Consider the following 16,716-nt stretch of genomic DNA (forward strand, 5'->3'; position numbering starts at 1 on the left):
ATTTTTCTTACTTATGTAATGGCACAAAAAGGCAACAGTACAATTACATATTTTAACAAATATATTGATAGAAACATATTTTTATCTGGTTATAACAAATGTTTTCCCCAAAAAACGTTCTTGAAAAAGTTAGAAAAATAACATGAAAGCAGTACCTTTACTGCAGATAGTAATCACCACACAAATCTATGATTTTCTGAAAATGTTTTACAGTACAAAGTCCGAAATCCGGACTGGTCGGGACTTCGGTGATTCTGGATTTGGAATTTTTCTGGATAATAGATCATCAATTTAAATCTGGTAAGATGGCATGCAGAAATTATACAATTAAAAATATGAAATCTTAATTTGTGAAATAAAGAATAATTATGACGTATAGGTATCAATTTTTTTTAAAAAGCTTAATATTTATTTGTTTACTTTATTAAACATTTCTTTCAATGCAAGTTATTTAAGATGCTTCCACAAAAAATTCAAAAAGTTTCTTTTTCTTTTTTCTTGTGTCATATACAGTGGACTTTCCAATGCCATACACCTCGCATAATTTTGAGACGGATATGCCTTTATCCATTTTTTGCAGCAATTCTACTTTTTATTTAATGGACATCAAAACATGGTTTTGCTTTGTAGATCCTTTGGCAACTCCAGAATTGGAAACTCTTTTTGACATAATCGAAAGTTCAAGCTTAGTTTTTATAAAATTGCTGTAATAATAACAGTCTGCAAAAAATAATAAGCTGGATCAAATTAGAAGATCAGGGAGCAATGCAGTCCACTACATTAATTGAAATGCTTTAGAATCAGTAAAGATATTTTTAGCCTAGCTTAATAGCGTTCGTTATACATTATTGGTTGTGTATCACCAGATTGGTGATGAAAGCCAAGATGTTTCGCTAAATTATGTCTTGCTCATATTGCGTACTGAATTAAGCCTGAATTGTATTAGTTATTTACTATACCTATGTTTATTTCTTGCACATGCTTCAAACTAATCCGAGTCTGAATAAATAAACTCCCACATATACTTAAGGCTTTATCTAGGGCCGGCACTCGATACTGCCTGGTGCAGTCTCTACGGATCCTAAATTCTGCTACAAAGCGCTTTTCTAAATTCTAAATTTTCACCGTGCCTAAACTTTGGATCCCAGTTATTTCTCTAAATCATAAAAACTTCCCATCCCTTAATTTTGCCGCTCGGTGCTTCCCCTAAATTCTAAAAATTTCATCTTCCCTAAATTTTGCCATCCGGTGAAGACATATTCTGCCGCCACTTCTGGTTATATCAGTTATTCTTAATTAAAATAGCACTTTTGGCCTATAAGTTTCATTAACAAAATCTATTTTTAGCATATGAAAAATTTTTGTTGAATTTTTCCACGTCAACATCTCTCAGAGCATTTAACCCTTTAACTGTCAAGTTATTTTGATGATTTGGGTACACAAATTGTCAAATTTTTTTATTGGAAAAACCAAATGTAGCCGAAATAAACATCTCCCGATATATATATTCGGGTATGACAATACGATGCACTCAAAAAAAAATTACCCTGAGAAATACTCGGGCGTGACATTTTCGAACACCAGTGCTGTGCCCAAGATAATCTCGGGCATGACAGTTAAAAGGTTAAAAATCTGTAATTATCGCCAAGCGTAATGTTAGCATAAAAGGTTGCCATACTCTTGTTATTCAATTACTAATATAAAAAAAGTTTAGACATCACAGCATGAGTTATTACTGAAGCTGTCATGTATTGATAAACATGCGGTGATGAAAGCAAAATATAATAAATAATGACTAGCCAGATCGTCAACGTAAAATAGGTGAATGTTTTGGTTTGAGATGTATGTCAAATAGATACTCAGCTATGGAGCCAAATTATTAATCTCACAAATTGATGCTTACATGATTGTTTTTGCATAATGAGGTATTTTATTTAGTGCCTAAGTAAAATTAAGAATCGGAATTTTTAAGTGACCATATGTTTTATTATGGAAGGAAAAATCAAATGAGCATGCGTAAAGCATTAATAAAAAAAATGTTTGTGGCTTTGAGGTCTAAATTTTAGATCATTCCAGATAATGGATGTCCGGATTTCAGACTTTGTACTGTAGTAGTTTTTCGAAATCTTCGGCCCAGAAACTTGGTGGCCGCGAGTTCAAAAGCAAATCAACGTCATTTCGGATGTCCTGTGCAGAATGGAAGATAGCACCAACAAGCTGAATGTCAGGGCTATATGGTGGGTGTGGCAAAAGACCCGAGTCCGTACAGAGTCCAGACGGTGAATGCAGACACATGTGGTCTTGCATTATCTTGATGAAACATTACCTTTTTTATGTCGGAACTCAATTCTAAGTTTTCTCTTGATAGCAGTGTTGCTATCAAGAGTGTTGCAAGTGTTGCTCTTGATAGCTCCCTGTACACCTTACTGTCAAGAGTTTCACCTTTTTCCAGATATTCTTTGTGGATAATACCATGGCAGTCACACCAGATACAAAACATGATCTTTTTGTTAGTCAAATTGAGCTTTGTGAGGTGCCACCAACTCCCTTTCTGACCTGTGATGTTGAAGTAAATCTTCTTTTCATCATAAGTGATGATACAGTCCAGAATTTTGTCCATGTGTTGATATTTGAGTAGATTAGTGCAGGCCCAAATACATCTCTCATCTGCTTGAGTCAGCACATGTGACACCCAGCGATTGAACTTGTATGTCAAGTTTATGTGATGCATAGTGCGACTAACGTCTTAGCTCCTTAGCATACTCTCAGTGGTTGCATACTGAACTTCTTCAATAAGTTCTCACAGGCAGGCCTCATCAACATCAGTAAGCTGGCCAGAGCACTCTGCTTCTTGAATGGCATACTCCTTGTTTTTGAATTTTCGGTACCAAACAAATTGGGAGTAAATGATGGTTCTAATTTGGTAGCATGATAGTTCCATTTTAGACACCTTGTACTTAAAGATAACAATATTTTTTTACAAATTTTGCAACATGCAACATGTTCTAAAGTTTTTTCTTTTAAGTACCCAAAACTGTTTGACAAAATATGATTAAACACACCAACAAACTGTTTGCACAGATGAGATTTGCGGTAGCAGGAACTTTCATTAAAACCCAATATAAACAACATCCAGTAGTTAAGTATATGTTCTTATATTTGTGTTGCTGAAATTAAATTAGTTCATGACTGACTGAAAAGCAAGTACAATTTAGAAACATCTCTTAAGTCAATAAAATTTCAGTATAATTTCTCATATTTTCTAACTCTAAAAAAATGTCTTTTGCAAGTCAAGCTTACTATTGATATACATGTATTATTAACAATGCTCTATTTTAAATAGTATAACGATGACAAATTTCATAATTTTTATCGTGCATTTAATATTTTTCTTTTAAATTATTCTATCACATTATACTGAATAATATAAGATTAGAAGATACAAGAAACTACTTATTTAAAAGAAATAAAAGCGGTATCACCTAAATGTTTTCTTATAAAAGGAGATTGAAAAAGTTAACTATATATTCTACATAACAGCAATGCTATTATTTAAGCCAGATTAACACAGTGCATATAAAATACTTGAGCAATGAAAAATAAGATAGTATTCACATATCAGTTTATCCAATTTATTTCTAAGCTCTAACCGAGGTTTTTCTGACCATTAAAATAAATTATTATAAGATATAAAATCTTACCTTTTCAGTTGTATTCAAAAAGCCTTTGATTATATTAAGATTTTTTTCCAAATCCTCTTTCTCATGGTTGATCTCCAAAAATATATCACAGCAATACGTTAAGATACTTTCTAGTGAATCAAAAGCATTTTTTGTTGAAAGCAGATTGTTTTTAAGTTTTTCTTTTGTCAAGGAGTGCAATACAGAACTTCTATTCATCAGTTCATATTTCGTTTGTAAGGATGTCAATGTACATTTATTATCCTCCAGTTCTTGAAAAACAGCCTAAAATCAAATTTCAAATTATGTAGATTAAACCTCTTTGTAAATTACCTAAAATATTCATTTTTAACAGTATTTAGTTATAATAAGATAAATATAATGAAAAGAATTAATAAGATAATAAATGAGGAAAGAAATCAAAAAGTGATGCTTACATTACACTCAGCAATGGGATAAGGTCTATTTAAATTAAGGCATAGCAAGAGATTTTGCATTTTCATGATCCATTTATGCAATGACTCCAGTTCTTTTAAATATTCACTCCATTCTATAATCAGACATTGCTGATCTGTAAGATGTGTGCTGCAGTCGTCACAAAGGCATCGCCAGCTAAATCAAGCAATGAATTACCAATTTAATTATTTCACACCAAACTTACATTTTAGTATAGCAGCTCCCTTTTACAATCAACATAATATCATCAATACCTTTTATTCAGATATATATATATATATATATATATATATATATATATATAAACAGAATCAGTATTTTTATTGACTGTGTGAAGTATTCAAATTCATTCCACAAGCTCATTGTATGGACCAAAAATAACAGTATGTGTGAAATAAAATAAAATTAAAAATTCTTTAAAATCATTCAAAAAATGTAAAAGGGAAAGAAAAATTAACTTCATTATTTTTGTGAATAACTTAAAACATTTTAAGGCCTGCTACCCTTATAGCATTAATAAAGTCAAAATGAGTTAACAAATTTAACAAAAGAAGTAAAATCTAACTTAAAACTTATGCAAGAACTTTATGAGGTAATTATTTTACAGGAGTTCCTGAAAAAATATTATTTTCATATCATGCATGAAACTTATTCAGAAAGTTCAATGTATCCAAATCATTTTATTCTAAAATAGCAAATAGCTCTGTGATTTCATTAACATGACCATCAATTGGTCTCAATACCTGATTTATATATTGAAGATCTTATATAGGCATTATTAACTTGTTAAAAACTGAATATAGCAGAAATTACAGATCAGAATATATACTTAGAAGAATATACGATAAAGCATTAAAATTTAGCAAAGAAAACCGTTAAAAAGAAATTTATATCTGTATAAACAAGTACCCAAAGGCAACAGTTCTTTTAATAGTCAGAAGGGCACATATAGTAAGAAATCAGACAAAATACAAAAACAATATTTCAGACACTAGCACTTTTAAGTCCAGTCTGTGTCTTTAATTTCAATCTATGCTATTAAAAAATATTAAAGTGGGATACATTAGCCAGTTTAAATTTCTCACATTTTTTAAACCCCCCCTTTTTTTTGCTTTGATATATTTTTGTACCACTTTTTTTTTTAACACCAATGCATTAAAGTGGTGTTCTTTCTTGCAGTTTTTGCTTTATGGATTCATTACATAATACAGTTTTAATGAATGCATGGGTATCATTTTCCAATTGCAATTCGTAAATTTATATTTCTTACACTATATACATTTCTACACAGATATTACAGTATGGCAGCACTTCTTATCGCTAACTTTATTCTGCATTTACCATTTATTCATAATGCTACCTGCTATAGCAACTTTTAAAAAATATAAGTTCTGAATTAAACACAAAAACATCTAAAAAAATTTTTCTAAATTCACATTAATTCACATGTGATTAATAATTTAAATTACCCTTTAACAGCAATAAATACAGCCATGACATAGCAAGTTATTTACAAATTATGCTGTTAAAATAACATTCATATTTATAAATAAATGAGTAGAATTACAAGAAATTATTTTAACAAGTTTAAAAAACTTAAATATATGCAATAAAAGATTCAGATAATTAGCACTGAAAAATTACTATTATAAAAATGAAAATGTTAATTTAGAACTTAGTAATAAAAGAACTATTTGAGACAATAATATATATGCAATCATGCAGAAATTAGTATGAAATAAAAATTAAGTTTTATTACCAATAACTTTACTTACTGATTTTCTAACATTTTCAGATCTGAGTTCACAGTAGAATGATTGCTTGCACTGATAATTTCTTTAACATTAGAGCCCTTTGATATGGCATTTTGTAAAATTGTCTCATTGCATTCAATTTCTCGCAATAAATCCTTAAAATAAGATATTCGTAGTTTATATATTTTCATTATTTTATGCAATTCTTATATACACCAAACATTAAGTTATACTTTTAAACTGAAAATACTCTTTAAGTTAGTCAAACACACATGCACAAATATACATAAATTCTACTTTAATTTAAAACTTTTTACTTTGATTGTTTTCTTACTAAAAATAGTAAAGTGTTTATAATAAATCTTTTTGAAGTGCCATAGCTATCATAATTCTTATACAATGTACATGGCACATTTATTTACATATTTTGTTTTTGAAATTAAACCCAAACTTAATAACTAATAGTAAAAAGCGGATTTTTTTAGGGGGAGAAGAAGAAGAAACTATACATGTGATGCTAATTTTAAAATACATTAAACTATGGGAAACTGAATTTAAATGGAAGGTTCTGAAAATAGCCTACCAGTTTCAGCAGCAAGGATCCAAATGATTGACCCTCTCATGTTCATATCCTTTTAAGGTCACTATACTTTTTGTAGTTTGATATAAAATAATATTCGTAAAATGGTTGTCCAGATATATGGTAAAATGAAAAGTAGTTTATTATTGTAACATGATTTTGTGGTAATTTCCTCATTTTTAAGCCATTTTTGTGTAAGATTTTGCTGAATTTCAGATCTGTCTGTTCTATACTAGAGTATGAGTGTTTTGTAACCTCCTGACTAATGATGGTTAAATAATATTTTTTAATGGCAGGCACAAGCCATTTTTAGGCTTTCACCATTACTAATCTGGTGCTCATTTTATAAGAGGCACCTAATAGGTGACCACCATTACCTCCTATGAGGGGACAGGCAATTTACAATCATGCCTTCTCTGGGATTCGAATCTGGGCCCTTCAGTATCGCAGTCGGCTCCCCTAACAACTATACCGTCTGGGCGGCAGATAGTTAAATAAAGCACACAAACATTTGCAAACTTCACATAGTGTCATCCACAATGAAAGAAATGTAAACTAGCAAAATGATTAAATGTTAAATTATCAGTATAAAATTACAAGCAACATTTTACAACCTATACTGTAATTTTTCAGTCATCCCTTGTCTTTAGTACAGAAGTGATTTCAAGAATTCTGAATATCTGTTTAAAAGCTCTATGATGCTATTCTTCTCCACATAATAGTTCCATGATCTTTCATGGTTCTTGAATTCATCATATTTATTGTAATATTAGAAAAACTGTGATCCGCCATGAAACACCACTAAATATGAAACAATTGCTCTCATTAAATATGAAAAAATTATTCTTTTAAAAATGCTTTACCGCTTGCTTGTAAAATTTTTAATGCAACATTGCTCCTAGTGATATAATATAAACTGACTTTTATATTACAAATTTTATGATGATCCATTGACTAAAACAAGAAGCAATCATATCGCTGCTACTTAATTACTAATGTATGCAGAGTCGTAGCTAGGGTTTTCAGCGCCTAGGGACAACTGAAGGTTTCGCGCCCCCTACTGCTTGCCAAGGATGGAAAACATTTAATTCTAAAATGTCGTAACATCAGTTTGGCGCCCCTTGGATTCTGCGCCCGGGGACAGATGGCCCCCTTGCCCCCCTCTAGCTACGCCCCTGAATGTATGAACTCTTGTACTAGTTAAAAAAACTCTTTTCATTCTCAATATAGTAAGAGTAATACATATGTACACTGCACAAAGAAAAAAAAAAAAAAAGGGACAGTTCTATATCTCCTGTTCCACTGGGCCGATTAACGAAATTCAAATTGCGTTCTTCATGTCTTGAAAGCACGACCTGGGAAATATATATTAGATTTATATACAGCTCTATTCTAACATAGTTATTTTGACACGAAATTGGACTTTTTCTGAAATAACATACCAATTTTTTCCCACATTTCGATTCTACGATTCAAATTATGCCCAAATATGAAATTTTGTAAAATTTAGTGCGAAATTTATGGAGAAATTCACAAATTTATATTGGCGCTTTTTTTTTTTTCAGTTTGCGCCAAGAATAGTTCACTTGGCGAACTTTTCAACTTATGGCAACCTATTTTCCTTTCCTGTGACAGGAAAAAAAAAATCACAACGTTCTTTCTTTCAAATAATGTTCTTTATATTATATTTTTATGTTATTATTTCAAATATTTTTTTCCTCTTTCGAATTTCATTTTAATTGTTTAAGTTGCATGGTTTCTTTCGAATAACTTTTTTTTTTTTTAATTTCTATTTACCCATTCGAACTGTGTAGCTTAAATATAAGGTGCATCGTTTATTTTTTTTTTCAAATAGTTTTCTTTATATATATATATATATATTGTCAAAGTTTAGGTAATTTTTAAATTTTTAGACTTTTATTTTAATTGTTTGTGTTGCATTGTCTCTTCAAATTTTCTATTTATTCATTTGAAATGAGCATTTTAAACATATTTATTAACATAAATTTTCCATGTTTTTATTTTATTTTTTTTAATTGTGTTTCTTTTGGAAGAATACTTTGTGTCCCAGACTACAATGCATCTGAAAACAGAATATATTAAAGAAAAAATACAGTAAAGCACAGTTAAGATGCCTTTCAATGTTTCATTCAGAAAAGATATATAAATGAGAAAGATGTATAACCGACATTTTAACTTAGGATGACTTGCATATATTGCTTTCAATAGTTTTAACATTGTGCTCATTGCTTTACACAATTTTATCATCCTACATTTAGTTTCTTAAAATGTTATTCATATTTTAGTCAAATATTTTATTTTTGAAATCATAAGAATCAAATATCATACGATTAAAAAGTTTTAAATTTAAAAAATACTAAATTTTATACAAAAATTTATTTTTTTCTTCTTAATGGCTTGCTCTTTTTCTTCAGGCATTCTGAAAGTATATTAAAAAGCATCCAACTTTTTGAAACATTTTGGTATTTCTGGCATTCATTTTAAATTAAGTTATCGCCTTCCATTTCATAAAGGCCCACAGACGGTCGAGCGGTAAAGTTGACGAACACTGGTAGTTCGCTCCGGGTTTCGAATCCCAGTGAACGGGCTGGTTACACGAGCGTTTTTGTGGTTTTTCTCATTGTAACATGTATGACAGCTGGTTTCCTTAGAAAGTTCTTTACGGAGGGATTCCTCCTTTTAGGGCAGATAGCACTGCTTTGCCTTTACTTAATAATCCAAATCAATACATTTCATCAATACTTTGGTCTGAGCCTTTATCAATCTTTAGAGGCTAAGCATTTTAAGGCATGAGATGAAAGAAAAGACTGGTTTCATCAAGAGGGAAAATGCCTTTAGGTGACATTCACATACATCACTGGATAAATTCCTGAATATTCAAATAGTTTGACTAAGAAATCATAAGATTCTCCGTTTATGACGATATGATGTTCTATAACGTAATTTAAATTTATACAAACATATAGTCGTAAGCCAGTCACTCTTCACTTTAATTTGAAATGATATCGTTTTTGTCTTTTCCATTAGCACAAGCTCAATTGATGGTATTTGCTGGTGTACACGTTCAAGTGTTTTCTCTTTGAACACCCACATTCCTTGAAGTATTCTGAAAGTATATTCAAAAGCATCCAACTTTTCAAAACTCCTTGGTATTTCTGACAGCCAAATTCCCCTTCAAATTTTTGCTTACTTTTCTCCCTAATTTTTTTTTTCCTTCTACATTTATTTTCAGTGCTCACCACAAGAAAATTAAGATTTTTCGATTGTTAGACTTCCATAAATTTTGCATTTTTGTCATTTTTTTTTTTAAATATCAATTACATCAACTGCATTTCAGTTGAAGACAGCTTTTCATTTTCTAGGAATTTTAACTATAAATAGAGTTTAAAGCAAAGTCCAAAGGATAAATATTTTAATTAAAAGATTTTTTGTTAAATGACAAAGAAATAAAATAATCCAGCAGTGTTTAATCTATACCACTGACTGACCCGATTATTATACGGTCTATTATATGGTCTACAAACGATCTAAATCATATTAAAGATCATGTTTTTTATACAATCTATAACACAAGAAAAAATTAGCTACTTAAAACATTCTTTCGAAGAGGATTAATGATGTAAAAATTTATACTTATATATATAATTTTTAAAGGTGAGACATGACCCAAACTATCAACATCCCTGTTTGCTTAAAAATATTGTAAAAATAAACATCAAACGAACTTTCTTAGTTTTAGACAATTCAATTTAAATGCAGTCAAAGTAAAGTAGCAGACGATAACACAGCGGAGATAAAAATTTACTCTTACAAATATTTAAAAAAAAAAATGGAAGAAAAAATGGAATTAAAAAAAAATTTTTAAATTTGAATAAGATCATATATAATTTTAAAAAATAGCTTCTTATAAAGTATTGATAAATATTTATTACGCATCATTGAGAGAAAAATTTCATATAATTAATTCTCCCTAAAAATTTATTTGAAATTTAAGGTTAAAAATAGCTGTGGCAATTCATTGTAACAAAAATCCATAAACCACATTTGGCGTTAAAGCAAAGTCCAAAGGATAAATATTTTAATTAAAAGATTTTTTGTTAAATGACAAAGAAATAAAATAATCCAGCAGTGTTTAATCTATACCACTGACTGACCCGATTATTATACGGTCTATTATATGGTCTACAAACGATCTAAATCATATTAAAGATCATGTTTTTTATACAATCTATAACACAAGAAAAAATTAGCTACTTAAAACATTCTTTCGAAGAGGATTAATGATGTAAAAATTTATACTTATATATATAATTTTTAAAGGTGAGACATGACCCAAACTATCAACATCCCTGTTTGCTTAAAAATATTGTAAAAATAAACATCAAACGAACTTTCTTAGTTTTAGACAATTCAATTTAAATGCAGTCAAAGTAAAGTAGCAGACGATAACACAGCGGAGATAAAAATTTACTCTTACAAATATTTAAAAAAAAAAATGGAAGAAAAAATGGAATTAAAAAAAAATTTTTAAATTTGAATAAGATCATATATAATTTTAAAAAATAGCTTCTTATAAAGTATTGATAAATATTTATTACGCATCATTGAGAGAAAAATTTCATATAATTAATTCTCCCTAAAAATTTATTTGAAATTTAAGGTTAAAAACAGCTGTGGCAATTCATTGTAACAAAAATCCATAAACCACATTTGGCATTATTATCGCTAAAAAAAAGATGCCAAATTTCAAAATGCAAAAATATGTAAATTCGTGTATATCTTAGAAAATTTTGAATAAAAAAACTGAAAATTTTTTGCAGGTATGCTTAGAACTACCTTTAAAATGATGGTAAAAATTTTGTAGGTTATAATTCAAAATTTATAAAAATTATTTTTAAATAGAAATATTAAAAATAAAACACAAAAAATGGGTGAATTTTATTTAGAATTAACCTAAATTTCGAAATGTAAAAGGGAAAAAAACAAAAAAGTTTAATAAATATACACCAAATATTAATAAATATACGCCAAATTCAATTAACATTGAGAAAGTAAAATTTTGACAGCTAATTTTTTAAAAACTACTTGTATGATTTATACAAAACTTGACAGTTTAGAGTATATTGTCCCTCCCCTGCAGTGTACATTTATGATACTGATAAATATAATATGCTACAAATGCATGTATTTTCTCTTCTTTGAGATTTTCATTCATTATTCTTTCCTAACTTATTTTATTGCAACACTACAACATATAATAACACACATAATAAACAAAACATGCATTAATCAACTGTTTTAGGTACAATTAACATCTGGTTAAATACAAGCCCATAATAATTAGATCTGCAAAAAATCAAAATTTAAGTGTAGATTTTTAACAGCATAAAATTTCAAAACTCTTAGCATAAGATGAAAAATTAACTAGCACAAGAAAAAAGATCCAAATACCATATAAAAATATAGATGATCATTATGAATCAATATATAAAGTCAATAGATTGATATGAATCAAATAGTTCATCAATATGATCAATCAGATTATTGATATCAAGTAAATGATTACATATTACAAAAAGAAACAATATGTAGTTATCACACTTTTTCCCTAAAAGAAGGAAATCCAAAAAAAAATCCACAGTATAAAAAGTGTTCACTAGGCAATACAAAAAATAATTCTGAATTCAAAATAGGGTTTAAACTGATATACAAACACAAAAAAAGAATACTTACATTCAACCTTAAACTGTTATAATTCAAATGCTCCAAATTTAGCACAGGTTCACTATATATATTCAACAGATATTTTTGCTCAGTTAAAAATATCCAGCATAATTCTACAGATTCCACATATTTGTTCCACAAATCAAAATTTTTTTCTGTTATGAGTTTCACTGAAGAAATTGCAGAAGAAACTTCTGATTGAAGCTGATTCAACATTTTTTCTGTAGACTTTATAGAGTTCTTTAATTGCTCACTATTAGACTTTGATATTATTTCACCTATTCGTTTCACATCTTCAATATCGCTACTTTTTTCAAACAACATTTTCTGAAATTTCTGAAAGTGCAAAAGAAATTTTAAAAATAATGGAAGCAAATGAACATAAAAACTATGCCATCAAACAGAATTTTTTAAAAAATTTTAATAGCTTACATTTTTTCTGTTAAAAAAAAGAAAAAACTATAAATTTTCTGATAATTTAAACAAACATCATTTATCTAAATCATAATTGCTGTGAAAAAGTTATTTTTATCAGGATAGGATAATTTTTAATATGAAAATTTTGTGATTCATCATAATTCATATTTAATTATTAAGGAATAAACAAAAATAGCAAGTTAACAGGCACCAAATCCTGTAAAATGCTTTAATCAACACTTAATTTGAATATACACAATAAGTATTTTTAATGTCAGTTCACAGCATAAAATAAACAAATACTTCTATTTGGAAGAATATTATAATTGAATAAAATATTACACAGTTATTTTGAGCATTAAATTCTTTGAAGATAGCATAAAACTAATGAAAATAATTTAAATATAGTATAGTTATGCCCACCAGATAAAAAACTCAGACCCTGGTATGTTTAAAACATTTATAACTACAGTAAGACCCCGCTTAATGCTGTTTCATTTAGTGCTCTTTTGTTCCAACCCGGGGATTCCCCGAAGTTGCTCCCAGCACTATGGGGATTTCCCAAAATTGTGGGCTGCGCTAGGTTTCCAAATAACATATCCAAAACAGTGTAGTTGTGTTTCTTGTTTGGTGTGGTGCTGTATGGATGCATTTTTATCATTTGAAACATTTGTTGACATTATTGTAAGTATAAATTTATATAATACTATAACGATTAATACAGTGACAAATATTATGATTTTTAGTTTTTATCATGGGTGATAATAAAAAACAAGAAAAGAAAGCAACCAGAAAAAGCATTTCACTGGAAACTAAAATGCAAGTGATTAGAAGATTAGATTCTGGTGAACATCAATCTCAAATTAGTGCTGCATTGAATTTGGCAACTTCAACAATAAGAACAATTCTTAAGAATAAAGAAAAAATACTGTCATCGGCAACTGCAACTACATCAAGCTCTGCAACCAGAATTACCCGTTCTAGAAATAATGAGGAAATGTAAAAACAACTGTCTATATGGATTGACGACGAAATTGAATGCACTATGCCATTAAGCCAATCTATCATAATGCCTTCTTGACAAAAAGGCAGAAAATTGGAAACACAGAATAGACTGAATGATCTGACTGACTTGGAATTTTATTTGTTTTTATATAAGTATATTCGTTTATATTGTTTTTATTTTTGTAAGAAATAAATGTTTGGTTTTATTTTTATTAAAAAAAATTATTAAATTTAATACCTAAACAATTTTCTATCCATCTTCCCCTAACCCCATTATTTACATGTTAAGATAGCCTCGTTTAGCGCTGTTTCGCATTATGCTCTACTTTGATGGAACATATCCCCCGCGTTAAGCGGGGTCTTACCGTACATAACACAGCATTAAACAAAAAGACTAAAAAATTACCTATTTCTTTTGCTGTGCATAAAATAGAGTGTGAAGCAGTATAAAATTGAGCGGCAAAAAAAGCAGTGAATGTATTTGGGCACATAAATGGTCATCTTGTGATGTTTATTGATACATAGGATTACATGAGTATGCCAGCAGTAATGAAAATCTCAGTATATAGAAAATTCTCCTCAGAACTGTGGTCAAAAGATCATACTGACAGATCACAACACATCAGTGTGAGCAGCTTGTGGCTAAATACTGTTTCACTTTAAAGTGTAAATTGCTGCAGTGCATCTACATCTTTCCCCATTGATTTCCAAATGAACATACTGCTAAGAATTGTATAACATTAATATAAAGAGCAGGATGGCATGCAAGAGACTTTTATTCAACCACAAAGTTCTCCAGTTACTAGGGATGAAAAGTTATTAATGATGTAATATGGAGAAAGTTAATTAAGGAGAAGTGGTTCCTTTGGTTAAATGAGCAATCAGTATAAATCAAACTACAGGAAACCAGTTTTTATTGCTTGTCCTTAATGTTAAAAAAATGTAATATTCTTGCTCCTCTTTTCCAGGGTGACTTCCAGGTTCCTCTTTTGCAGATATGGTAGCTATTTCATTACGGAAGCACCTAATATGCGGTCCACCATTGCCTTCTATTAGAAATGGACAGTTACAACTATGCCTTCTTTGGGATTCGAATCCAGGCCCATCGCTATGGCAGTCAAGGTCGCTAACCAATATATTGGCTGAGCAGCTCACATGTAATATAACATACTGAAATTTGTAATAATATAACAATGTGTTTATTTACAAATAATATAACATCAGAAACTTGTAATATTTATACAACATTTCAGAATTCAACAGTTCTTCAAATTCATCTGACAAAATCTTATAACTCCTCTACTTTGAAAATATGGCTTATGGACTGTTGGGCATAATGGTACTTTTATTAAGTTGCTTAGGAAAGAATTGCAAAACTCATATCAAAATAGCTAAGGGATAATGGTGGCAGATTTTGACTATGGTAATTGTAGCAATCCTATTTTATCAAGCAAATATTATAAAATGAAATGTTTATCAAACATTTCACTTGCAGTCATAGTATTACTCCATCCCACCCATGAATACCTTTCCTGCTTGTGAATTACAGAATAATTAACAACCAATTATCTGCTTGCTTCTATTTCATTTAAATTTACTCACAGTTATATGAGCTAACACATAACTTTGAAAAGGCTACATAAATTTGATCAATGATTCTTGTTCCAACATACAGACACAACACTACACGTATTTTATGGACTTCAGATTTATATCACTATCATGGAAAACGACATGGTGACAATATGTAACTTTTTAATATTTGCATACAGGTACGTAACCTAAAGAATATCAACAGTCAATAGCAAAATGTAACATTAAAATAATCATATCAAACCACTGTATTCTCTAACTGATTTCGTTTTACTTCATCTTAGTTCTAAAAACACTATAATTTACATTTTTATAATTATCATAACCCTACAAAAATCTGAAAAATGAAAAAAATCTATACTATAATAACTATAAAAGTAAATTTTTATTAGTAAGAACAATATAGAACTAATATATGAAATTACTGTTTGTGACTTAATACTTTACTACCTATTAAAGTAAAATATCATTAAAAGATCACCTTTAATAGATAGCACTCTGCTTACTACATTAAACATTTTTTGATACCCTTCCCCAATTCCTATTTCATTTCCATATAAAATTCACTAGTTATTAAATCACTTTTGAGATATTCACACCAGCTATGGGGTCACATTCAAAATGGTTTTCATAATTATTCAAAATTTTCTCATCATTCAAAATGGTTTTCATAATTATTCAAAATTTTCTCATCATTACACAACATTCCTACCCCCTTTACAAATTTCTCAAATCAGTCGCCATCTGTCAATCAAAAAAAAAATAGTGGTAATCTACCTATTTATCCAGGGAAGTAACATATTTTCTAATTTCCATTTTATGAAACTAGAACCGAGAATGAAGTACCCGTCATTTGATGAAGCGGTCTGATATGTTTCTGGGGAAAGTAAACACAATATATGAGGTGTGGTTTCTTACAGTTTCAGGAATGAGCATGTGTTCAGCAGATTTAGCCAGTAAGCAATTTCAATTTTCTTCCACTTCTCAAAGAAAAATCCCAAAATAAACAGCAACAGCTCTTTTCAGCAAATTTTATGCAGAGGATGTGGCAAATAAACTTTGGGAAGTTAAAAATGCCACTATAAACACTAACTGCAAAGGTAAATTTATTTATATGAAGCATATACAACTTGTCAAAACACACAATAAATATATCAAGAATATATTTGAGTCACTAAGACATGACAAAAGAAATGCTCAGCAATTACTTTAAAGCAAAAACAGAAAGAAAGCTTTAGAAATGAAACTTTCAATAAGCAAAAACCATACTTCTGAAATGGCTCAGATGAGCCAGAGCCAAAAATATGCTTTTATCAGAAATCATCATAAAAAGAAAGGCCTTTAAAATAATAAAAGAATTTTGGAAACCAAAAGATTTTAACAAACAATATACACTATGAAAATGCTATTAATTTATATTTAGCAAAGACTAAATATATGTATTATTAGGTGTGAACATAACTAGTAAACAATAAACTGAAAGCTT

The 16,716-nt window shown here is 29.2% G+C and overlaps 1 protein-coding gene across 7 annotated transcripts in view; it reads right to left on the reverse strand.

The window, feature by feature from the left end:
* Msp300 (Muscle-specific protein 300 kDa) overlaps positions 1-16,716 on the reverse strand; it is a 513,656-nt gene that overhangs the window by 62,203 nt on the left and 434,737 nt on the right. For all 7 annotated transcript variants that reach the window (XM_085806588.1, XM_085806589.1, XM_085806592.1 and 4 more), the window contains 4 exons: positions 12,225-12,551; positions 5,912-6,045; positions 4,118-4,292; positions 3,702-3,965 (listed from right to left, as the gene is read on the reverse strand). In XM_085806588.1, coding sequence (XP_085662714.1) covers positions 3,702-3,965; positions 4,118-4,292; positions 5,912-6,045; positions 12,225-12,551 — 900 coding nt within the window. The remainder of the gene's footprint in view (positions 1-3,701; positions 3,966-4,117; positions 4,293-5,911; positions 6,046-12,224; positions 12,552-16,716) is intronic.

This window comes from Stegodyphus dumicola, chromosome 12, assembly GCF_044657685.1.
Source record: "Stegodyphus dumicola isolate Sdum_Otavi_A_Nest chromosome 12, ASM4465768v1".
NCBI lineage: Eukaryota > Metazoa > Arthropoda > Arachnida > Araneae > Eresidae > Stegodyphus > Stegodyphus dumicola.